The 26924-nt window shown below is 39.7% G+C and overlaps 2 protein-coding genes across 2 annotated transcripts in view; one reads left to right on the top strand and one right to left on the bottom strand.

Moving 5' to 3' along the window:
* uspl1 (ubiquitin specific peptidase like 1) overlaps positions 1-26924 on the top strand; it is a 152854-nt gene that overhangs the window by 72718 nt on the left and 53212 nt on the right. The gene's annotated exons all lie outside the window — the stretch shown is intronic.
* LOC140200130 (high mobility group protein B1-like) lies at positions 1734-9529 on the bottom strand. Its single transcript, XM_072262956.1, has 5 exons — positions 9384-9529; positions 7728-7892; positions 4568-4716; positions 3206-3380; positions 1734-2351 (listed from the first exon to the last, which is right to left on the bottom strand). The coding sequence occupies exons 2-5, from the start codon at positions 7878-7880 to the stop codon at positions 2175-2177; spliced, it is 654 nt and encodes a 217-aa protein (XP_072119057.1). The 5' UTR covers positions 7881-7892; positions 9384-9529; the 3' UTR covers positions 1734-2174.

The following is a 26924-nucleotide window of genomic DNA, read 5'->3' as shown; positions in this document are numbered from 1 at the left end:
CTTTGATGTGTATATGGTGAATATAGCTTGATGAAATGGTCTGAAAAATGGCGGATGCAATTTAATCCGGACACTTATGAGGTGATGTATTTTAAAACTGTTAATGAGGCTGTGCCATATACCATAAATGGTAGAGTCTTAAAAATTATTGAGGGACAGAAACGTTGGAATACAACTCCACAACTCCTTGAATGCGGCAACACAGGTAGACAATATGGTTAGGAAGGCATATGGTATATTGGCCTTCATAAATCAGAGGATTGAATACAAAATTAGGAAGGTTATGCTCAACTTTATAAAACTTTGGTCAAATCTTAGGCTGGAGAAGACAACTAGAATGCCATTTGTGGGTGAAGGAAGTTTAGAAAGGTGCAACCAGAAATCACAATCAGCAGTGAGAATAGTTGCTGACTTAAGGTGTTCATCACCTATTAGTTTATGATCTCATGGATTCTTGGTGATGAGTCAAAGTGTGCCTTAAAGGCCTTAAGATCATTTAAAAAAAACTTGAGAAAGCTTAGTTAGCAAAGCCATGGCCTTATCAAACCTTTTGAAAAAAAATCAAGGTTTCAAATACAAAATTTCTTCATAATTTAATGTGATAGTGTGATAGGAAAATCACTACTAACAAACTATTAGGAAAGTTAGTATTTTTTTAAAAACTAACCAGTTGGATGTTTCTCCACATTAACAAGACCTGGAGCAATTACTTTCCATTCACTTGGCACAGGAATAGCCCATAAACCTCTTGCACTGACACTGATTTTTGTTGAGCTTATAACTTAGTTATCAGGAATTAGACAAAAGTCATCCCCTCTCATTGAACAAATATTAGGTTTAAACTTATTTAAATACTGTTTGCCTAATCCAGAGGTTTCCCTCCTCAAGCAAAGAATTTCAATAGAGATTTAAAATCACTCTCATTTGTTCAAGTAAACTTTACAAACATTGCAGACAAGCATTTGAATGCACTTGGTGCTTTTCACTTGTCATTCAATTTAGAGGACTTAATGATAGTTGTTTGCGAAGTGGAAGGTGAAACTTGCATCCTTTAAGGTAGCAAATATATTGGTAAGATAAAAACCAGTTAGTTTATAGAACCAGATTCTCCCATCTCTGGTCATGTTAGAGCCCACCCAACTCCCAATGTTTACATTTATCTGTCCAGCAACTGCAAAATGAGGTGAACACATCCACTATAACTACCTTCAACTAGTTATGCAAAGTTTAAAAAAAGGCAAATAAATAACAGCAATAATCAGACAGGGAGTTGACACCATCAAGAGTGCCCTATGTGAGTGCACTGGTGTGTGCTATGGCAGCTGAAAGGCATCGTACCGCGAGACACTATGGGGAATGGTAAAAACCGCTGAGGATCACTGGGGTCTCCCTCCCCACTATTTGTGATATTTACTAGCATTGTATATGAAGGACCTGAAACATTGCTTTGAATCCTTATCACCCATCCCACAACTTCTGACCTGCAGCTTCTTCCTCCAAGACTGTGAGGCTAATGAATACCCTGTCACCAAGGTCTCCTCACTTGGAGAGCAAGCTAATGTTTACCTGTGCTGTACATTTCACATACATAGAATATTAACTTATCATGGTAATGTTATGTGCTGTGTGAGATAGTTGTATTGTAACCCAGAGGAATGTTGCCTCAGTTGGTTGTATATATGTACAGTCAGATGATAACAAACAGAATATCAAAGAATAAAAACTCCATTGGAGAGCATTAATAAAAAGTTTATTTTATAAGCGTTTCAAAAGGTCAAACAAAATAAGCTGCAACTTCTGGCAATTACAGAGTGGCAATTTCTAACACAATGTTGGATGCACCAAGAATGTTACAATAACTCAATAGCAGATTAATGCCCCCTCCCCCAGACCCAAGTTGGTGCATGGATCCAACATGAAATTGCTCACCATGCCAATTCATATCCCCTCACTGTACCAGCCATGGTAAGTGTCAAACAAAACAGCACTAAGAACAGAGACAATGGGCCACCCAAAGACACTTTCGTAGTGTGTTAACTATACAAAACAAAAATAAACTGTACAGTTTAAAATCAAATTCTCATATACATAGCCTTATATATTTTTAAAAAGAAGCAGTGTACAGGGCAGGGGTAAATGCTCTATAGCTAAGTGTTGCTGGAAGCAAAATTAATTCAATCATCATCATCCTCATCATCTTCTTCCTCTTCCTCCTCTTCATCTTCATCATCTTCATCTTCATCCTCATCATCCTCTTCCTCCTCTTCTACCTTCTTTTTCTTTTCAACTTTGGTAGCTGGAGTCTTTTTAGTAGTATCGGTCTTTGCTTTAGCACGATATGCTGCAAGATCCTACAAAACAAAATGAAAAATATTTTAGCCTAGAGTAAGTTTGCTCATGATTCGGCTAGTTTAACTGAACCATATATTTAATAGGCCCCTAATATTAGCTGAAGGTCAGTACTGGAACCTTAAAAATTAAAATCCAGCATCTCATATCCACATAAATATGACACTATGTTTACCAATAATACCAAGTTTCATTCATCTTGACTTTCAACATGAGTGATTTTTTTTAAAGTTAGCATCACTTCCAATGTTAAGAATCACCAGCCAAATCCTAAAATACTCAATAGTGTAGTACAAAAAAGTTAGCTGTGCTCAGTGGCCACTTTGTTAGGTACAGGAATGGCTGTTGCCCACCCACTTAAAGGTTTAACCTGTTGTGCATTCCACTCTTCCGCACACCACTTGTTGTAACATGTTCTTTGAGTGTGTTGCGTTCCTGTCAGCTTGAACCTGTCTGACCATTCTTCTCTGACCTTCCTCATTAACAAGGTATTTTCACCCACAGAACTGCCACTCACTGGAATTTTTGTTCTTTGCATAATTCTCTGTAAACTCTAGAGATTGGTATGTGTGAAAATCCCAAGAGATCAGCAGTTTCTGAGATACTCAAACCACCCCATATTTCTTTCCCATTCTGATGTTTAGTCTGAACAACTGATTCTCTTGATCATGTCTGCATTGAGTTGTTGCCATATGATTGGCTGATTAGATATTTGCATTCACGAGGTGTATAAGTGTACCTAATAATGTACACTGGAGGCATTATGCATCTTAAGTTACATTAATTGTCCATTTACAAGCTGTGGAAGTACAAAAAAAAATCCCACTAAAGCTTATAACTTTTAGTCAAATAATACCTGTTCATATCTTTCCTTGAGCTTGGCTGCCCTCTTTTCATATGGAATCTTATCACTTGCAGAAGTTGCATTCCAAAGCTCTCCCAGTTTCCTGGCTGTTTCTCCAATTGATAAACCAGGATTTTCCTCTTTAATTTTAGGACGCCAGTCAGAGCAGAACACAAAGAAAGCAGATCTGAAATGAATTGTAATCAATTAAAATTGGAAGTGAACCTGCACAAAGTAGAAATCCTCAGCCACACCCTTTGCACCCAAAAGATGACTATTTGGACAGCTTTGTCAACATCCCTCCACAAGTTCAACCCAAATCTTGCAGTTTTAACCCATCTCCTTTGAAAAAAACACCACCCCCCCAACACCAAATCTTCCAATGGTTCCATTCTTCCCATTTTCAAGTCGTAATTTTCCTTCACAAGTATCCAGTCTAAATTACTCCATTATTGGTAGCCTTCATCTCCATAATCTGTTGACAAGGCCCCTTCCCCCAAAGCTCTAGGAATTCCTTTCCTAAACTCCTGTCTCTTTAGATACTTCTGCTACAACTTATTGTCTCCATAAACAGGAGAATATTAATGTTACTATGAAGTAAGCCACAATATTAAAAAAAAATGCTGAATACAAGTTTAAGTCAATGTTTGGGTTAAAAGCAGGTACAGACATATGTAGCTTGTGTAACCCACTCACAAATGGCCACGTGGCTTCCGTTGTTCCTGCACAGGAGTTATTGCGATATCGTATCCATAGAAAGCAACTGCTATACTACAAGAAACTGCAAAGCTGTGGACACAGCTCAACAAATCACAGCCTCCCTTCCATGGAATGTCTTCACTTTTCGCTGTCTTGGAAAAGAGCCAACATAATGGTCTTATAATAAAAATCCACTCCACAAATTTGCCCTCCTCCCCTCTCCCATCAGACAGAAGCTAAAAATGCCTGAAAGAACATAGCATCAGGCTCAATGACAGTTCTATTCCACAGTGACAAGACTATTGAACAGTCCTCTATTATGAAAGATGGATTCTCGTCTTCACAATCTACCTTATGATCTTGCACCTTACTATCTACCTGCACTGCACTCTGTAAGTGTGTAACACAGACATATTCTGCATCTTATTGTTTTACTTTATACTACCTCAATGCACAGTTATAGTGAATTGTTCTGTATGGACAATATTCACATTGTTCACTGCCCAGGTGAGAATAGTAAACCAATTTAATTTACCAAGTTAATGCCCATCTTAAGAGTATCATTAAGATAAACACAACTTGGAAGATTCAAGCACCGCATTAGAAAAGTTATACTGGGAACAATTTTGAGGTATTTTAGCAATATCTACAATGTATTTTTAGATGTAAACTTACGGAGGCCTCTTTGGTGCATTAGGGTCCTTCTTTCTCTTTGCTTTTTTGCCACCTGTTGGTGGCACATAATTTTTCATTTCCTTCTCCCAACGAAGTTTGTCTTCTTTTGCCTTTTCTTCAAATTTTGTTTTCTCTTTGCTGGTCATTGACTAAAAATCAAACCAAAAATAATGCCAAAAATATTTAGTTCACCAGATTTATGACTGGCCAAACAAAAAGTAGTCTGTGTACAACTGGTTCATTTTGTTTGTACATGAATATATTTTTGTATTCTACACCCTAATCAATGGTTTGGTAACATTCCAAATAATTCTTTCCAACACCAAAGCCTTATCCTATTTCAAGAGTGCAGAGATGTCATGGTAGACATATTTCCTTCCAATTAACCTTATATCAGGGTATAAACTTGTCACGTCAAATTTCCTTACAATTCTTAGCCATGTACTCAAATATGAACATAACTCACAAGATTGTTGGAAAACAAAACTTAAACGCCAATCTACAGAAGGTGATAGATAGGCACTCATCCAATGGTCAGACAAACGAGCAGGCTTTAAGAAAAGCCTTAGGAATGTGAAGAGAAAGTGGAAAAAAAATACAAGAGGCGTTCATGAAGGAAATTCTAGAGCTTAGAGCTTTGTCAATGGAAGGATTAGTTGACAATAAAACAATAATATTCAGGGATTTTTAACTGGCCATATTTGGAAAAATATAGATATCACAGAGAATCAGTTACAAAAATTGATGCTTTGCTTAAGAGAGGTACAATGAGTCAATGAAAAATGCAATGCTGTGTAAACAAAAATATTGTAGAGAACATACGATGGCAGCCATATGTGCATTAGAAAGTAAAGGGTAGTGATAATAAAATCATGGAGCAAACTTTTCAGTGAGATGTCAGCACAGTGGTTACTGTAATGGTACAAATATGACCTAAAACTCCTCAGGATGAAAAAAAAATCAGGTTTCTTCCAATCTATTTCAATTTCAGAGATGGGGTTGGTGGGTAGGGAATAGAATGTAATTAATCCAAGACTATTGTTTTGCCTCACCAAAATGTAATAGGTGGTCTTCTTTACCACTGTATGCAAAACATGCTGTTGTTTAGAAACAATGATTAATTGATGACAATGAGGTAGTCGTAGGTATTGTCAGTATATGTGGAGAAATTAACATTCTTATTTAAACGACGACACCAAGGAACAACAGTTAGGAAGTGGCCTGGGACGTAGGTGTGTGCCTATGTATAAATATAGCAGATAGGGGAAGAAGAACTGAAGTAATGGGACAGTTTCATTAAAGGAAGCTAATGCAGGTAATTCACTGGCCACGACTGGATAGGTCATGGTCAACCACAAACAAAGTGAGGAGTATGATGAGCAATTATTTTTTGTGACAATCACAAAATGTCATTACTGCTCTTAAAAGTCAACTGAGTGAAACTTACTGATGAATTATGACAGTAAGTCCCAACACCTAACATATCCCCAAAGGCCTGGGTTTATTTCCTTCCTGTCCATCCAATTTTCCTTTAAAAATCACTGATTCACATTCACTTACAGTACCCTCAAGATAGGAAGTTACAAATTATTACCACAGCATACCCCATATCTTTTGCCCAAAATCTTTGCATACCTGGTCCTTGTGCATCTGCTAACAGAGTTGGGAATATAAAGCAGTCTGTTGTCTTGCATTCAAGGTTAAGCAAAGCATCCACTCCAGGAATGGCTAGGCTTAATAATTTATACTATTAATTTTCATGTAATCCATTACCTCTACTATCTCCACTTCTGCCAATATCTTGTCAGCATCCTCTTGTGCAGAAAATCTCAAAGTACTTATCGTGTGTTCTAGTCTTACTGTGCCTAAGCACATTCATTCCCAAAAAGGATCCACCCCATCCCTTATATGTTTATATGCCAGTAATAAGATTTTTCCATTTCCTTCTATGTGAATTGACATTCTATTCTCAAACTTCCTCATTACTTGTAGTTTAAGAGTTACAACAGGAACCTGAGAAGAATCATCCATTCAACTAGATGAGGAAAAAATTATTAATGCTGTTAATTTCAATGATAAAGTAGTCCTCATGCTCATCACACAATAGAACAGAGCAGAAAGCTTGGAAGAATCCAAATGGAGAAACTCAATTAGACTTTGTCTTTGCGATCCAGGATATCCATGATATAGTTAATGGAGTTTGGTTTACACAAAAACAGCTCAATTTGGTAGTAATTTTTTTAAAATTCCATTTAACTTTGGGTCTCTCAGATGGAGTAAAAGGCTGCAAGAGGAAGTATAACAATTTTAATAAAGATTAGGGAATTAAAAATGGAAGCAAAAATATTGTTAACTAGTTCGATAACTGCAGAAATGCAATTACATATCACTTTCAGAAATCTCAACTGTCTGTCAGTTTGGCTTTAAATCACGATGTGGAAAATAAAGAAGCAGTATCTACAAAGGATGTAATATCAATGTGCAAAATTATAACCAAACATCCCAAGCACACCTACAAAATGCTGTAGGAGCTCAGAGGAACAGGCAATGTTTGCAGCAGAGACCCTTCATCTGTGTCTTGGCCCAAAATATTAACTGTTCATTTTCCTCCATAGATGTCACCTGATCCAAGCTCCTACATCATTGTGTGGGTTGCCCTAGACTTCCAGCATCTACAGTCTCGGGTGATCCCAAGAACACCATTTAACTTAATTGCCCAAATTAGAAAGGAATTTTTCAGCACCAGAGGCATTGTAGATAAGGACAATCATAGAACTGATCTGTATTGTAAATGATACTATAAAAAAAAGTGATTTTTGTATTGTAGGATTTTTGACAATATCCTATTTAAATGTTAATTCAGAGCATTTTATTAAAATTTAAACTTTAAAATTACAAGAAAATGGAACTTAAAAAATCAATAATGGGCAAACTCTGGATCATGAAAACCCATTTTGTATTTGCATGTGAAAACCTTGAATTCTTTTACACATACTAGTGTTGGGGGGGGGGGGTTGTTTCTGACAGATCCATATTACAGTGATCTGTTTTCAACCATTATTTTTGCTTCAGTTTTAATATACATATTGTGAGGGGCAGAAGATACCTATAAAATATGGCAACTAGATTTGCCACCAAGTTACAGAACGCAAACTCCCACCTTCCACCTTTCTGCACACTTCTTTGAAAATTCAGAAAAGTTGACAGTGGCATCAGGATGCTTTTTCTTGTGCTCCTCACGGCAAGTTTGGACAAAGAAGGCATACGAGGACATTTTGCCTCGAGGTCTTTTAGGATCACCTCCCCTTACCATTTTGGCCCTTTCCTGAAAGGAAAAAATCGTAGACAATTAATTGAATCTTGTAGGATTCATAACATTCCATGTACTCATGAGGTGTATGAAATCGAGACACATTGCTCATTTTACAGATACATTCCAAGATCCAACGAAATTTCGATGAACATGCAGCGTGGTGTACGTTAAATGGTGTAAAAACAAGTTTTGTGGAGATTAATACTGTATTACTGTTGATATTCCATTTGCGTTCGCATCACATTCTTCTGAGACAGTACAGGTTTAAGCTACCTGTGCCTTTGTCGGTATCTATCACGAGAACTATTTATTAATACATCCTTACAGTTCTCAAAAAAAAAACAAAAAAAAAGAACGAGTGCAAATTGCTATCCCGTTTACAATAAGTGTATGAAAACAACCGCGCCCCTGCATTTTAACATGGGACTACGAGGTGGGAAGAGACGGTGAACGGTGCACAAATTCAACGAGCAAAATAAATTGCACTCCCGGCTATGTCATTTTCCACAAATCTGCTCTAAATGTTAATTCCATCCTTCGCGCCATTTTAAAATCAGTGGGAAAAAACAGATCTAATTTCTTTACCCGTAATAAAAAATGTTTCCGCGATTTAACAACCCCGCCTAACTCTTCCCGCAGTTATACTGCAAAAGTTTAAATTAGAATCGAAAAATACACTTCGAAATCTTAGCTTTCATGGTCACTTCCCGCCACATTGTTTTCCATTCTTGGATAAAGAATATAAAATAACGTCCATTAAAAATTTAAATCTCTAATCCAAATCCCTAAAAATAATAAAAAGTTAATATGCCCAACGCGTTGGTTCTGTTTAAAAATCATCGGGATAAAGCGGAGCCACTTCACTAGAGTCTGGAGCAATGGCTGAGAACAAAAAAAAATGAGGTCAAACAACAACGACAATATTTCTTCTTCCATGTTGAAAAATCCTTCTTCATGAGAGAAAGTCCCCTTCAAATGTCACCAACCACCATCTTCAGACGGTTTGCTAACGCCAAACGCCCGTTTTCCACGTTTTTCTCGCCTGTGGTCTTTGCGCTTGGCGGTATATAGTTATAGTGTGGGGTTTGTACATATAGTTTAGTAATACAGCCGCGAATGGCCGCTTGACTCTAACATTGAGTACATGGCTCCATCTTGATAGCAGCGTCAGTGCGAGAGCAGAACAGCCCGGCTCACCTTACAACCCGCATTTCTCCCCTTTAACCGCCTGCAAGCCCGACAAAAAGCGTATCGTTAGATAGCCCAGAGCCCCTGCTACCCGACCTCGCCCCGAAAACCCACTGTGAACGGCGCTTTACAGCGCCTGACACGGTTTGGAAAAGTTGAACTCAACTCGCTCTCGACGCGCTGCTATTTAATAATGGCTTTTCCTCAGCCGCCGTCAGCCATATTAAACAGCGCGGCTGAGGGAGATTTTTTAACTTTAATTCTAACACCCTACTAACGCACAGTTTTAAAATAAAACTAAAGAGTAAGACATGCCCGTTTAGAATATGCTGAATTTTGGCCCTCTCGGAGCCTAAAAGCGAGGCGCTGTTGTAGAGTCTTTCCTTGCACTTGGTCCGCACGCTAACAATCAGCCTCACTCCGTCTCTCGCTGTAATGGCTGGGAAGGCGCTTGCTGCCTGCGCACTATCACTAGCCACTGCCGCGCTGCCATTGGCCGCGGCCGAGCCATTGCGCTCTTTGATTGGTCAACGCCCCGCCATTGTTCTGACTACAGCTGTTCTTCGATTGGCCGCCAGGGGGAAAATGACAGCTGAAGGCGAAACAGCGCGCAAATACAAATCCAAAGAGACTGCAAAGATAGGTACAGAGCAGTCGGAGAACATAGTCACATAGTCTCTATGCAGCCTTGGTATATATATGCAAACTGCACTCCACTGGCTTTACCCCAGCTGTCTCACTCCTCGACGTCTGGCTTGGTACGGTGGTCGCATATCGTTAATGACACCCCTTTCATTTAAGGTTAAGAGTTGTATGTGACAGAATGCAAAAATGTACAAAAATAAATGTGAATATTCAGCGCGAGAGACAATGTTGGCTTTTTAAAATTCAAGTCCAGCGATCTGAAATGTTAATTGAATTACTTTTTCTGAAGATACTGAACATCTTCAGCATTTTTGGATTAGATCAGCTTTCTGGCACCCGTAATACTTTGCTTTCTGTCAACTGCATTTATGGACAACGAATGCGGCATAATTTAAAAAGTCCTATCACGCATTATCTAACATATATGAACAAAACATTATTGCTTCGGAAGTAAACTTTTCTGTTAATTTAATGATTAATTTGCAAATTATACATTTCCACAAATATCAAAGTTTTGAATATCCAGAAAACACCATATTATATTCTCTTACTCTTAATATCCCTTACTTTGTTCAACATATGAATATAAAACCATATTACAACAAATAAAAACGTGTTACTTGGTTCTGTCGTGTATATCAGATCCTGAAATGTCCTAACAAAACTATGTTCATTGAATACCGAATGTCTGCGAAAGTAAAAGAGCGTAAATCAGATAATTCCTAATTTTGAGTAAGGATTACATATTTCTTTCTCGACATTGGGCAGACATTCAATCGGTAGGTTTAACGGCAATCTTCAAATAGACATATCGTACCGATATGAAACTTATGCTAATAGCCCGCAGCAATCCCATATAAGAGAATCTGTGTGTTCCTCGAGATTGCCAACATCTGCAGAATCTCCTGTTTACGATTTGTATTCAGCATATTTATTTAATTGTGGATCAAGTAATTCAAAAATAAACTAAGAAAATAGTAGAAAGGGACTTCAACGAAAAAGTTAATGATAAACTGTAGATTTTGTTCATTCATATGTCATTACAATTGTATTAAACACTGTTCACGGCACATTCTGGGTGTTTTAAACTGCTTCGACAAGATTCTTTCATATATTAAAATAACCATGCATATGAACAGCTTGGCATCTAAACCAGAAAGCCAGAACTTGCCATATACAGTAAATAATGATCTTAAAAGTTTACTCTATTAACTACTTTCAATGTGTAGTCTGGTCATACTTGTGTTTAATACTTCCTTTCTTTTTCACACTTTTCTCTTTAATGTCATTTTCCACCTCCTACAAATTTATTATGTGTGTTTCTTCATTTTAATGTGTTGTTACAAATCAGTGAGGCTAAGTTAATTTCTTGGTATTAATCAACCCCTCCTCTTTCTCTAATTCTACTTCCTCGGGAGTTCTTGGCGAAACATACACAGGTCCAACCCATAAGACCATAAGACAAAGGAGCAGAAGTAGACCATTCGGCCCATCGAGTCTGCTCCGCTATTTTATCATGAGCTGATCCATTTTATCCTATTTAGTCCCACTGCCCCGCCTTCTCACCATAACCTTTGATGCCCTGGCTACTCAGATACCTATCAATCTCTGCCTTAAATACACCCAGTGACTTGGCCTCCACTGCTGCCCGTGGCAACAAATTCCATAGATTCACCACCCTCTGACTAAAAAAACTTTTTCGCATTTCTGTTCTGAAAGGGCGCCCTTCAATCCTGAAGTCATGCCCTCTCGTACTAGACTTCCCCATCCTGGGAAACAACTTTGCCACATCCACTCTCTCCATGCCTTTTAGCATTCGAAATGTTTCTATGAGGTCTCCCCTCATTCTTCTAAACTCCAAGGAATACAGTCCAAGAGCGGACAAACGTTCCTCATATGTTAACCCTCTCATTCCCGGAATCATTCTAGTGAATCTTCTCTGTACCCTCTCCAACGTCAGCACATCCTTTCTTAAATAAGGAGACCAAAACTGCCCACAGTACTCCAAGTGAGGTCTCACCAGTGCCTTATAGAGCCTCAACATCACATCCCTGCTCCTATACTCTATTCCTCTAGAAATGAATGCCAACATTGCATTCGCCTTCTTCACTACCGACTCATTCTGGAGGTTAACTTTAAGGGAATCCTGTACGAGGACTCCCAAGTCCCATTACTTTTATATCTTATACGAGAGCATCATTGGATCCAAGACATAGAAACCAGAAAAAAACAATTGAATTCTTCAAACCAGAATTAACTCCAGTCCTGCCAAAGGGCCTCTACCTGAAATGTTTTCCATAGCTGCTGCCTGACCTGCTGAGTTCCTCCAGTATTCTGTGTGTGTTGCTTAACTGCTAAATACGTGTTTATAACGGGTCTGGGAAATTCACTAGAGAAGGCAAGGACTCGTTAAGGCAGAGGAGACCTGAAATGAGTAAAGATTCTTTCTCTGAACCTTCTGCAATTCCGATTGATTAAATTTGAAGAGGTTTTTAAGAGGGGAAAATTCACAAATGACATTGCCTTGGTTGCTCTCACATGGTCTGGAGTTCAACAGCAACAAATAAGAAAAATCATAATATGAAGAAGCATAGACAAAGGCCATTAGGCACAATATATCTGCATCTTTAAGAAACAATTGGTTGGTCCCATTTCTCTGTTCTTCTTCAATTCTCATTTGTCCTATTTACGTATTTATAGACTTCTCTTCTGAAGATTTGAAATCATAGAATCAGTAGTATAAACTATTTTCACAGCACCCAGTGGTGCATTTCTAGTCTAAGACAACCACTGCTGGTTTCACACCCCTGAACAGTACCAATCTAGTAAAATGCCTCTGCACCTTGATCCTGGAAGCTGCAAGCTGCTTGTTTCCAGCAAATCCGCTGGCAGCACTCAGCTCCAATGGACAAACCATGCTGTTCATATTCCTGGCATGTGCTTCACAATAAAGACACTCTTCTGAGTTCCATCTCATGGAAGGAGATTACTTTGACTATCATAGGAACACTTCAAGAAGGTATTCAAACCATGTTTGAAACAATTCACTACCTTCACTGACTCATGTGCATGTATTCTCCATGCCTTATCAAAATGGAGCAGCATCCACAAGTGATACTAAGAACCTTAAACCTTTGTCAGGAGCAGGTGGAAGCACAATGAAAATGGTGGAAGGAATGTACAACATCCCTGTAGACTTTAGGGTATTAATGGTGATGGGGATGACATGGAAAGTAAAATGATGCATCATTTCAGCCATGATTTCACTTAAAAAGATGTTAGGGGCTATGTGGCTTACTTCTGTTAATATTTCTTATGCTTCTTAAAATTGTAACATTTGCTTTAGATTGTTCCCATCTTTACACCAAAATGCATCACTTTACAATATGTTTTTTTTTACAACTGCAACAGTCATATTTCAACAAATACAGGAGGATGACAGCAGCCAGCAGAGAAGTTAATAAGGGAATAACAAAGGGGTTAAACTTACATTAGGCCCCATTAATGATGTACAGAATCTAGCTTCCTCATCTGTTCCAGAACAAGTGTTTCCACGAGGCTGAAATGGCCATGTCACGTGGTCACAAACCTCTGAAAATTTATTCCTGCTGAATAACATATCACCCATTGCTCATTTTGACCAAGTATTGTTACCAAGTTCATTGTTACTAAACTAGTTCTCTGCTGCCTGTTCCTAGCAGGTTGCTACCAGAGAGATGGAGAGGAAGAGCAGTTGTCTCTTCATTAAAGGACAAGTAGGCTGATGGTCTGTTTATTTGCCATGACTGGAGGATGTATAACAATTTGTCCCGTAATGACAATAATCAAAATATGCACATACTGGATTTTCATTTCTGGCTTACAACTCTCTAAGGCACAGATGTCATGAATCGTACAATTAAATTCTACACACTTTCAGAACAACCAAAAGAATTAATCAACTCTAAGGGATTTTATTTTATCAAGGCTTAGCTGGAGAGCTGGAAAGCTGGCAAGTCAGGCTAGGTTAGGTCAAGTCAAGCTTATTCTCATATGCACAAGTATGGTAAGGTACAGATACAATGAAAAACCAGCCTGCAGCAGCATCACAGGCATGTAGTTTCAGCCAATACAGAACTTAAGTAATATGTAAATGATACATTAATTATACACAGTAGGGAAACTAAACATTGCAGAACAAGCTATTAGTGCAAGCAAAACAGACTCAGAGACATGTCCATGGCAGTTCAGGAGGTGGTCGGTAATGTTCCATTGCTGAGGTAGCATTAGGGTTGTGCATCTCAGTTCAAGAACATGATGGTTGTAGGAAAGTAGCTGTTCCTGAACCTGGTGTTGTGTAATTTCAGGTGTAAGTACCTCCTACTCAACTGTAGCAATGGGAAAAGGACACTATTCGGATAATAGGATCCTTGATGATAGATGCTACCTTGTTGAAGATGCACCTCATGCAGATACTTTCAATGGTATGAAAGGCTGTGCCCATGATGGACAGGGCTGTGTTCACTACTCTCTGCAGTTTTTTGCTCTGCATGGGAATTGCTGTATCAGGAAACTTTCAACAGTGCATCCACAGGTTTTTTTTGGTATTTGATGACTTGTTAAATCTCCTTCAGCTTCTGAAAAGAAGTAGAGGCACTGGTTCACTTTTTCCATTATTGTGTCCATGTTCTGAGCCCAGGAAAGGTCATCTGAGATGTTAATACAAAAGAATGTGAAGCTGTTCACTCTCCCCAACTCTGCCCCATCAATGAGAATGTGCATGTGGTCTCCCAGCTTCCCCTTTCTGAAGCCTACAATTAGTTCCTTGGTTTTGCTAGCACTGAGGTGATTATCGCAACACCACTCCATCAGGTGTTCTATTGCACTCCTGTATACTGACTCATAACCGCCCATGATTCAGGCCTTTGCAGATTCCCCATAAGATAACATGCTTCATTCATACTTTGTCAATCTAACATTCCTAACACCTTCCAAACTGGAGCAAAGAATGGCAGCTTGGTGGAAAATGATATTCCTTTCAAACCTTTTATGCTCCGCCAGTGAGAATCTTGAGGTTAATCACAGTCTGCTGTGTTCTGTACAGAACAATGCAGCAGTAGAAAAAAAGGACACGAGAGAGAATCTGCTAAAAATATCTCCTGAAGGTAAAAATCACAAGGAAAATGATGTGCACAACACACAAGACCAAAATGGTATTCTTAAAGTTCAGGTAATCTCGCACACTGAACATGTAACAATAGAATCCTTGCACCATCTTCCGTAAGCACTCCTTTACCTATCACCAATTGCTGTGAATTTCCACTTTTAGCACTAAACAAATAAGTACTACAGATTAAGTACTCTTTTTAAAGTGAGACAAATGAGAAATTCTAATTCCCCAATTTAATATAATTTAAAAATCAAATAACAAAACTAATTGGTTTGATGAGCTTATGCATAACATCATCAGACTTTGCTCCTCTCTCAGTTCATCTTAAAGTTCAAAGTAAACTTTATTAGCAGAGTACATACATGTTACCACATACAACCCTGAGATCCTTTCTCTGTGGGCATACTTACCAAATCTACAGAACGGTAACTGTAAACAAGATCAGTGGAAAACAAACTGTGCAAATGCAAATATAAATAAATAACGAGCATGAAATAACGAAATAAAAGACTCCTTAAATAAGTGTAGTTAACCTCTTTTGTTCAAGAGCCTGATGGTTGAGGGGTAGTAACTGTTCTTGAACCTCTATGGCAATGTTTCATGTAGATGTTTCATTTGCTGCTGAAGCTCTCACCATAACTTTGATTACTCTGGATGTGACTATCCATTAAACACTTGGTCAATTATTTGGCTACTTTGCCAAATAACTCCTTGAGAAAGCAGATTATTGTTTTCTCAAAGTTCAAAGTGAATTTATTATCAAAGTGTATCTCACCTTGAGATTATTTTTTTCTTGCAGCCATTCACAGTAAAGCTCTTTTTCAATGCCTTAAGACATTATGCTATTACTATATTCAAACTGTACTTGTTTCAGTTGTGCTGGGACAGACTAGGCCTGGGAAGGTGAAACAGAATAAGGATTGTTAGCAGGGTGGTGTTTATACACTCTAAGAAGACAGTACTTTTTCCTTTAATATTGTCAGTCTCCCAACCCCAGTCATAGCCCAGAAATCTTACTCCCTGTCGGTAAGCAGCTCAGAGTTCACAAATATCTTGGAAGCCCACTTCAAACCTATCTACCGTCATGTGTAATCCAGTTAAAATATCTTCAACCACAAGCCCTAAGGTTTGTATTTGTGAGTCTGTAAATAAGCCTTCAAAGGAGTATCCAGACTGTAAATGGAAAATTGTATGGTTTAAAAAAACCTTTGTTATTACTCTATAAATGTTTCATTCTGTGTGCCATTGCGGGATGTTTGTCTTGAAATACAGGCAGTAATTTATTCTAGCTGTTCTTTATCCTCAGGCATTCTTGGTGTCCATCAGCCATTGGCAATTCTGCCATGACTGGCATTGGGATCTCAGTCCAGCCAAACACAGCTTGGCAAACACCCTCAAATGTTGTTGCTACCATTCTCTATTTGTCTTCAAAGATGCTCGGTCATAAAGTCAGAGTCAGATAGTTATATAGCACAGAAAAAGACCCTTTGGCCCACTATGTCTGTACTAATTCCATTTCTGTCACTTCCCCTTTATTTATATGTGCATTGGTGTTTCAGCTGCCAAGTGTCTGTTTCTACTACATCCTTAAATTCCAGCGATTCAAGATTCCAACCAGCCTTTGGCTGATGAAAAATTATCTTCCTACCTATCACTTTAAACCAATATCCTTTTATTTTTAATTCATCTACAGTACTATGCAAAAATCTTAGGCACATATATATAGACAAGGTGCTAAGTTGTTTGCTCTGTACTGTAGTAACCTTATGTATTGTACTGTATTGTTGCAAACAAAAACAAATTTCATTACATATGTGAGTGATGATAAACTTGCTGCTGAAATGAGTCTCTGTGGTGGAGTGAGAATGGGAAGGGGAGGGAGTAGGAAGCACCAGAATGATATTCGATAATGATTAATAAACCATTTTTTTGAATTTCAAAATATACTTTATTCAAAAATAAAATTATATACAATAAACCATTCAATAACTTTCCATCCTTTACATACGTTTCCATTATACTCTGTACATATCCATACTTATGGCCACCCACGTGGCACTCCAGTTGTTCACCTTACCACATCATTGTTGAGGGGTATACTCCCCGTCCACCGACCCCTCCCACTCCCGTGGGTGAAGAAACCTATACTGTGGTCCTTCCCCACCAGGCTCTTGCGGTGGCTGCACCAAGTTTCAGTGCGTCCCTCAGCACGTACTCCTGCAGCCAAGAATGTGCCAATCGGCAGCATTCTCCCACGGACATCTCCGTGTGCTGGTAGATCATCAAGTTTCGGGCCGACCAAAGAGCGTCTTTCACCAAGTTGATGATCTGCCAGTAGCACCGGATGTTGGTCTCCGTATGCGTCCCCGGGAACAGCCTGTAGATCAGATAGTCCTCTGTTACACAGCTGCTGGGGATGAAACATGACACTAGCCCGTCCATCCTCCTCCACACCCTCTCTGCGAACTGACAGTGTGCAAAGAGGTGGGTCACAGACTCCTCCTCACTGCAGTCCTCCCGTGGGCAGTGGGGTGTGGAGATGACGTTCCGGGCATACAGGAGGGATCTGACTGGGAGGGCCCCTCTCACTGCCAGCCAGGCGAGGTCCTGGTGCCTGTTGGTGAGATCTGGCGATAATTGTTTGGAATCTATTTACCTCGCCTGGTGTCTCAGAGTTAGGTGCATCTGCACCCGTCCCACACCCCTACTGCGGCACTCCACTCTTACCATATTCAACATCCTTTGTTCCCGCCAGATTTACAAACACACTCTTCACTCCACAGTGACAGCCTCCTCCTCTCTGCCAATTACAAGGTGACAGAACATTTTCTTAACAAGCCCTACAAATAAAGTTTAAAACAAAAATGCTGTGGACACTGGAAATCTGAAATTGACTGCGTAACCAGATTATGCTCTAACTCCATCTGCAAGTTTGCAGACGATACACCAAAGCGGGCTGGATCTCAACTAACGATGAGTCGGAATACAGGAAGGAGAGAGAAGCCTAGTGACATGGTGTCATAACAACAACCTTTCCCTCAATATCAACAATTCTAAAAAGCTGGTCAATGACATCAGGAGGGGGTGCCAGTGTACATGTTCCTGCCTTCATCTATGGTGCTGAGGTTGAATGGGTTAAGAACTTCACTCTTAGGAGTGAACATCACCAATGTCCTGTCCTGGTCCACCCATGTAGACACCACAGTCAAGAAAGCCCACCTATGCCTCTACTTCCTCAAGAGGCTAGAGAAATTTGGCACTCTATCCAGATGCATCATGGTTTGATATGGCAACTGCTCTCCCCTTGACCAGAAGAAACTGCAGAGAGTTAGCAACACAGCTCAACACAGCATGGAAATCAGTCTCGCCTCCACAGACTCAGTCTACACTAACCAGCATAATCAAAACCCCAACCTCCCAAGACATTTTCTCCTCTCCTCTTGTCAGGTAGAATATACAAAAGCCTGACAGCATGTACCACCAGGCTCAAGGACAGGTTCTATACTGTTGTTTTAAGATTATTGAAACGTTCTCTGTTCAATGGCTGAACATGCAGAAATCACTACCATAGAAGGCAGTAGAGACCAAGTCATTAAATTAACAATTAAAGTCACCAGGAAAAGGTAGCTATAGTTCTTAATGCCAAGATGACCAAGGGATATTGGGAGGAAGCAGTGGATGATCAGGCATGATTAAATTAAAAAATGCAGCAGGTCGAAAGGCTGAATAGCCTATACCTGCTCCTATTTTCCATGTTTATTCATTTACGGAAGATGCATGATTGGAGTTTACTCATGCCCAGATAAAACAGTGGCCACAGGGCCCAGCAGTAGATGCCATGAGACAGTGTGGTGATGTATTATGTTACACAGTTAGGTGTTCTTGCTGATGGAAATGTCTGAGGTTGGGATCTCAGTTCAGGTCAGATGTGGCCAAAGTTTCAGATAGTCTGGACTGCTTCTTCGAGGTCCCTGACCATGTGGTTGAGTACACATGCGAAAAAGAGGTTGAACAGCACACGGGCCAGCACACACCCTTGCTTCACCCTACTTGGGATATTGAATGGCTCTGAGGCTTCCCCATTTGAGAGCACAAGGACAGTCATATCATCGTGGCAGAAGCGAGTAAGATCGACAGACGTGAGTGGGCATCCCAACTTTGATAAGATTGTCCAGAACGCTTCTCTGTTAACTGTGTCAAAGGCCTTGGTTAAATCTATGAAGGCAATGTACAGTTCCAGGTTCTGCTTTTTACACTTTTCTTGAACCTGATGGACAACGAACATCACATTGATGGCGCTTCTTCCTGGGAGGAAGCCACACAAGGTGCCCGGCAGGTTCTTCTCTGATACTGTGGTGATTAGGTGGTTGAGAATCACGTGGACAGAGATCTTCCCGGCGATCGACAGCAGCAAAATGATACGGTAGTTACTGCAGTCAGCTTTGCTGCCTTTGTTCTTGAAAAGAAGTACGATCTAAGAGTATTTGAATTCACTGGCCATGTCTTCATCTTCTTAGATGCTGTCAGAATGTCATGAAAAGCCCTTAGTGCAACCGGACTCATTGCCTTGAAGATCTTGGCAAGCATTGTGTCCTTCTCAAAGGATTTCCAGAACTTAAACCTCATCTAAAGGCTCGGGATAGACTTTGACTTTGAATTGATTGTAGGAGGGAAGTCGAGGCTGATGGCAGTGGGTTTCTCAGGGATCTGATCAAGTGCAGTCTAGTTTACAGTAGAGAGCCTACTGTACAAGTTGATGAAGTGCTCTCTCCACCTGTTGTTAATGGTCTTTTTTTGTCTCTGAGCGGGACTGTGCCATCTACTGACAGAAGGCATGTGGTGCATGGCTTGTATGATCCCTAGATTGTTTTGATGGCACTGAAAAGCATCTTTAAGATTTTGGCGTCAGCATAGTACTAATTTCCTTCACCTTTCTCTCCCACCATTCAGTCTGCATTCTGCATAGAGCAGTCTGTGCTTGTTTCTGAAGATGTTTGAAGTGATTGCTTTTCGGGATGGAAGAAATATCATTTTGCTTTACGAGAAATGCCTTCTGCTTCACTTCCAGTATCTGTTGATATCTCTGTTAATTTTGTCAGACCAATCCTGATGAACTCTCTTTATAGGTCTGAGGGCTGACTTTACTGATTTCGTCACTAGCGTCTTGTAGTGATCCCACTTCTGCGCAATGCTTCCAGTCAAGGGCCTATGGGACGCCAGTGTGTCATCGAGACTGTTTGCAAATTGCTCTCGATGTTTATGGTGATGCAACTTGTCGGATTACTTTTAAGATATAAAATACCATAAAATATAGGAGTAGAATTATGCCATTTGGCCCATTGAGTCTGCTTCGCCATTTCGTCATGGCTGATTCATTTCTCTCTCAGCTACAATCTCTTGCCTTCTCCCTGTACCCCTTCACACCCTGACTAATCATGAATCTATCAATCTCTGCCTTAAATATATCCAATGACTTGGCCTCCACAGCCATTTGTGGCAACAAATTCCAGATTCACCACCATCTAGCAAAATAAATTCCTTCTCCTTCTGTTCTAATGGATGTCCCACTATTCTGAGGCTGAGAGAGGATATACGAAGCTAGGTAGGAAGCTCAAGGGTAGCAATATCTGGATTACTGCCTGTGCCACACACTAGTGAGGGCAAGATAGGATGATTTAGTGTGGGTGGAAGTCAGTAACAGGAAGAGAGCAATCACTCTATTAGGTGTATCTGATAGACTCTTGCAGTAGCAACAAAGACAATGAGGAACAGATCAGGAGGTAGATATTGGAAAGCTGCAAAACTAACAGGGTTCTTGTCATTGGTGACTTCAACTTCCCTAATATAGATTGGTACTTCCTTAGTGTAAAAGATTTTGATGGGATGGAATTTGTTAGGTGTGTCCAGGACAGATTCCTGATTCAATGTGTACACAGGGAGACTAAAGGTCATACTGGATCTAGTACCAGGCAATGAGGCAGGTTAGCTGTCAGGTACCTTGGTGGGTGAGCATTGCAGAAACAGTGACCACAACTCCCTGATGTTTACCATAGCCTTGGAGAGGGGTAGGAGCCGACAGTATGGGAAAGGTTTTATTTGGAGGAGGGGTAATTATGATGCTACTAGGCAGGAACAGGAGCATAAATTGGGAAAAGATTTACTCTTGGAAATACACAATAGAAATATGAATGTTCTTTTGGCAGCACTGCATGGGGTTCTGGATAGGTCTGTCCCATTAAGATAGGGGAAGGATGGTAGGGTGAAGGAACCATGGTTGATGATTGATATGTAACATCTAGACAAGAAGAAGAAAGAAGATTACTTAAGGTTTAGGAGGCAAGGATCAGACAGGGCACTACAGAATTACAAGGCAGCCAGAAAGGAGCTGAATAATGGACTTAAAGCACTAGAAGGGGCATGAGAAAGCCTTGGCGAGTAGCATTAAGGGAACTCCAAGGTCTTCTACACATATATGAAGAACATGAGGATGACTAGAGTGAGGGTAGTAGCAATCAGGGATAACAAAGGAAACATATGCCTGGAGTTGGAGAAGGTAGGGAAGGTCCTTTATGGATACTTTGCTTCAGTATTCACCAGTGAGAGGAACCGTAATGATCATGAGGACAGTGTCAATCAGGCTGATATACTCAAACATGTCAATGTTAAGAAAGATGCTGTGCTAAACTTTTGAAAGCCATTTGGATAAATAACTCCCCAGAGCAGGATGGGATTTACTCCAGGCTACTATGGGAAGCAAGGGAAGAGATTGCTGTGCCTTTGGTGATGATCTTTGTGTCCTGAATGGCCAAAGGAGTAGTACCAGAAGATTGCATGGTGATAAATCTTATTTCTTTGTTCAAAAAGGGAGTAAGGATAATCCTGGGAATCTTACTTAAGTGGTGGGTAAATTATTGGAGAAAATATTCAAGATAGAATTTATGAACATTTAGAGAAACATAGTCTGATTAGAAATATTAAACGTGGCTTTGTGAGGGGCAGGGAATACCACACAACCCAGAGTGAATTCTTTGAGGATGTGATAAAGCACATAGGTGAAGGTAGAGCAGTGGATGTAGTGTATATGGATTTTAATAAGGCATTTGACAAGGTTCCCCATAGTAGACTCATGCAGAATGTTGGGAGGCATGGGATCCAGGGAAACCTGGCTGTGTAGATATAGAATTGCCTTTCCTATAGAAGGCAGAGGGTAGTTGTAGATGGAACATATTCTGCCTGGAGGTCAGTGACTAGTGGTGTTCTGCAGGGATCTGTTCTGAGACTCCTGCTCATCGTTATTTTTATAAGTAACATGGATGAGGAAGTAGAAGGGTGGGTTAGTAAGTCTGCAGATGAAATAAAGATTCCTGGAGTTGTAGTTCATGTAGAAAGATGTCAAGGATTGCAACAGGATATTGAAAGGAGGTAGAGCTGAGCTGAGAAGTGGCACATCAAGTTCAGTCCAGAAAAGTGAAGTTATTCATTTTGGAAGGTAGAATTTGAAGGTAGAATACAGGGTTAACAAAAGGATTCTGGGCAGTGTAGATGAACACAGCAATCTTTGGGTCCATGTCCATAGATCCCTAAAGGTTGCCACACAAGTTGATAGGGTTGTTAAGAAGGTGTATGATGTGTTGACCTTCATTACTTGGGGGACTGAATTCAGGTACCATGAGGCAATGTTGCAGCTCTACAAAACCCTGACTACACATACACTTGAAATATTGTGTTCAGTTCTGTTCACCTCATTATAGGAGGGACTTGGAAGCTTCAGAGCAGGTGCAATGGAAATCTATCATGATGCTGCCAGAATTAGAGAGCAAGTCTTATGAGGACAGGTTGAGCAAGCTGGGGCTTGTCTTTTCAGAGCGAAGAAGGATGAAGGGTGACTTAACAGAAGTGTACAAAGTGATAAGACGCATAAATAGAGTGGATACCCAGAAACTTACTCCCAGGGCGGAAATGGCTAATATGAGGGGAGAAATTTTAAAATAATTAGAAGAAGGTATAGGGAACAGTAAGTTATTTTTGCACAGTGAGTGGTGGGTGCATGGAATGCCTTGCCAGGTGGTAGTGACAGCTATATTAGGGACACTTAAGGAACTCTTATATAGGCACATGGATGGCACAACAACATGGGCTAAAGAGTCTGTATTGTGCGGTAGTATTCTGTGTTCTAAGTTCTATGTTACATAAAACTTGCAGGTTATCAGATAAAGGAAAACATTCAGGATTGTCCATGAAGGCATCATTACATTTTCACTAACTGCCAAAAGACAGGGCTTCTCCAACATACCAGTATACCAGTATCTAACTTTCCTTTCACAAATCTTATACTGTAATCAATGACAATTCAAAAACTTCTTTAAAAACCAAAGTGAACAACTAGGCATTGCTCAGACATATTGCAATAATTTTAACCTCACTGCACCACCCTACGATTGAGATGGTCAGGGGGACATCTATCCTGAAAATCATGACCCCAAGCAATTGTGTAGCCAGGAAGCGGATTCTATACTGTTCTGTGTTTCATTTTTGAGATCAGGTTTCCACCATACAAATTTAATGCTGACAGCTGGGTTTCCCGGAATTCACAGAATATGGCAACGAAATGGAGATGGAAGCGGGCAGATACAGCAGCCTGAAAATTCTAAAGCAATTCGTTTGCCACAATCACCCACAACTCTGCAAAACCACAATTTTTAGTTTCTTACAACACAAGAACAAAAGAAATCGGAGGAAGAGTAAATCATCCAGCCCCTCAAGACGGCTCTGCCGTTCATTAAAACCATGACTGATCCTCTATCCTGACACCATTTTTCAACACAATCTTGATAACCCTTGATTTATGTCCAGAAATCTACGAATTTATGTTTGAACTAAAACAATGCATTTGCGTTTATAGTCATTTGGGGTATGAAATTTCAAAGATTCACCACAACTCGGAGTGAAGAAATTTCTCACCTCAGTCATAAATTGCTCGTTTTATTCTGAAACCATGGTTCTAGTTATGTCTTCCTCAGCCAGTGGAATGACTTCCCTGTATCATGCCTTTGTATGTTTTCATGAGGTCTCTTTTCAGATCTTTTAATCTTCTGAATCTCAAAGAATATAGTCCTATTTAATCTTTCCTCATCTGGCAAAGCCACCTTCTCTTTAACCAAACGGATGAATCTTTGTAGTACTCCCTCTGGCTTGTGATTCTCTCAGTCTAGCCCGATTTCCATCTGCCTGCTGATTCTGATTCTCATTCTTTCTTTCTTTCTTTTTCTCTCTCTCTCTCCTGACTGAAGATCACTATTATCCCTTCAACCCCACAATCACTCCTTTAGTCCCTTTACATTCTTCAGATCATGTTTTTAAAAGTCAGTCATACAACACAGAAAGAGGCCATTCAGCCCAATTTGTTTATGCTGACCAAGAACCTCATCTAAGATAATCTGCATTTGCCCACATTGGGCCCATATCCCTTTAAACCTTTCCTATCCACATACCTGTCTAAGTTCATTTTAAATGTTGTTAATATACCTGCCTCAATCACTTCCTCTGGCAGCACATTCCCTATACTGAAATAAGTTGCTCTTCAAGTTCCTATTAAATCTGTCCCACTCACTCTAAGCCTATGTCCTCTGGTAGTTGATTCCCCAACCCCATGAAAAAGATGGTGAACATTCAGCTTAACTATGCTCCTCATGATTTTATACATATCTCTAAGGTTATCCTTCATTCTTCTTCATTCCAATGAATAACCTGCTCAACCTCTTACAATCGCTCAGTCCCTCAAATCCTGGCAACATCTCATAAATCTCCTCTACAGTCTTTCCAGTTTAATGCCATCTTTATACAGCAGGGCAAACAAAACTGAACATAATTTTCCAAATGTGGCCTCACGACAATCTTGGACGACTAATACGAGTACTTCAATGGTCAAATGTTGAAAATTCTAATTGCCATAGCTATTTCAATAATCTATGACGATAATAGAATTTCCAGATGGTGATTTAGAGATTTTATAGATTAAGGTGTCTTCAAAAGGATACACTGGCATCTTTTCCAGCCATCATTGTGTCAGACTATGTAACAAGAATAGTACAGAAGGAGGAAAGTAAATGTGGCTTTAAAATCCCATGATAAGGAATTATAAACATATGGATCAACAAAGATCACTAAATTTATTTCTACGGATGACATTATTCTATACAGTAAAAATTGAGTGGAATTTATTCATTAAAGGGTGAAAATAGAGTTTGAACTGCTAAAAGTCAGCAACTGGAGAGGGAGAGGGGCTAATTTCAGTGACTTGGAAAGGAATCTGTTTGGAATTGGAAGACTTAAGGCTAACGTTGCATGGAACAAATACAAGAACTATAGCAGCTACACATACCTTTCTGGAGCAAATACATAAAAGGAAAAGTGACCCATTCATGGCTCACAAAAGAAGTCCAGAATAATATTAAATCCAAATGAACTAAAGAGCAATGAGCCTGAATTCTGAGAGCAGTTTAGAATTCAGGAAAGGCAAAGGAAAAAGAGGGATGCACTTACACTACAAGGGACACAGAAGTTGGCTATATACGTTCAACAAATATACACTCAGTGGCCACTTTATCAGGCACCTCCTGTACCTAATAAAGTGGCCACTGAGTGTGTATTTGTGGTCTTCTGCTGCTGTAACCCATTAAGGTTCGACGGGTTGTGAATTCAGAGATGCTCTTCTGCACACCACTGTTATAACACGTGGTTATTTGAGCTACTGTTGCTTTTGTTTCAGCTTGAACCAGCTTAGCCATTCTTCTCTGACCTCTCTCATAACAAGGAGATTCGCCCACAGAACTGCCACTCACTGGATGTTTTTTGTTTTTATCATCATTCTCTGTAAATTCTAGCTACTGTTGTGCGTGAAAATCCCAGATCAGTAGTTTCTGAGATACTCAAACTACCTCGTCTGGCAGCAACAATCATTCCTCAGTCTAAGTCACTCAGATCACATTTCTTCCCCTTTTTGACGTTTGGTCTGATCGACAGCTGAACTTCTTGATTATGTCTGTGTGCTTTTATGCAGTGAGTCTTTGCCACATGATTGACTAACTAGATATTCGCAATAACAAGCGTGTATAGGTGTACCTAATAAAGTGGCCACTAGTGTATAACGAAATGTAAGTCCCTTATAGTTAGAAACTTGAGATTTTAGAAGGGGGAAACAAAACCATTGAACAATTACTTTGACTTTGTTTGCATGGAAGAGAACACCAATATCTTCCCACAGATGCTTGGGAATAATGAATAGGAAGAGTTAAAGGAAATTAGTATCAGTAAAAATAAAACTGCTGGAGAAATTAATCACACTGATAAAGGATAAATCCTCTGGGGGCAGATAATATGCATCCCAACATAGTAAAAGAAGAAACTGTTGAAATAATAGAAGCATTGGTTATCCTCTTCCATAGTTGAAGCTGGGTGGCTGACAACATTAGTGAGTGAATTGCTTCAGCATGGAGGGCTGCAACTCATGTGCGAGACAAAGGGGTTAATATAGAAGGATGCCCACTTGTCGACAAGGGCAACTTAAATCAAATGGCCTGTTTCCATGCTTTAAGATTTTAAGAAAAAAATATTGTAAAAGAGTTCCTATAGATTGGTGGCTGGTAAACGAAACACCACTATACTAAAAAGAGAGAGAAAACTATAGAATGTCTAACATCAGTAGCAGGGAAATTGCTAGTGTCTATAATGAAGGATGCAAAGTCAAGTCATTTACAAAATATCAATAAGATTAAACAAAGTCAACATGGATTTACAGAATCAGATTTATTATCACTGACATATGACATGATATTTGTTGTTTTGTGGTAGTAAACATAAAAATCTATCAATTACAAAAATAAATCATGCAGAAATAAGGAGTAACAAGGTAGTGTTCAAGGACTGTTCAGAAATCTAATGGTGTTCATACATATTTGAGTGTTGGTTTCCAGGCTTCTGTACCTGCTCCCTGATGGGCGTAACAAGAAGAGGATATGTGCTATGTGGTGGGTTGTCCTTAATGATGAACATCACCTCTTCAG

The sequence above is a fragment of the Mobula birostris genome, chromosome 7, assembly GCF_030028105.1.
Source record: "Mobula birostris isolate sMobBir1 chromosome 7, sMobBir1.hap1, whole genome shotgun sequence".
Taxonomy (NCBI): Eukaryota; Metazoa; Chordata; class Chondrichthyes; order Myliobatiformes; family Myliobatidae; genus Mobula; species Mobula birostris.
The sequence above is the reverse complement of the archived record's forward strand: the minus strand, read 5'-3'. Positions and strand labels throughout refer to the sequence as shown.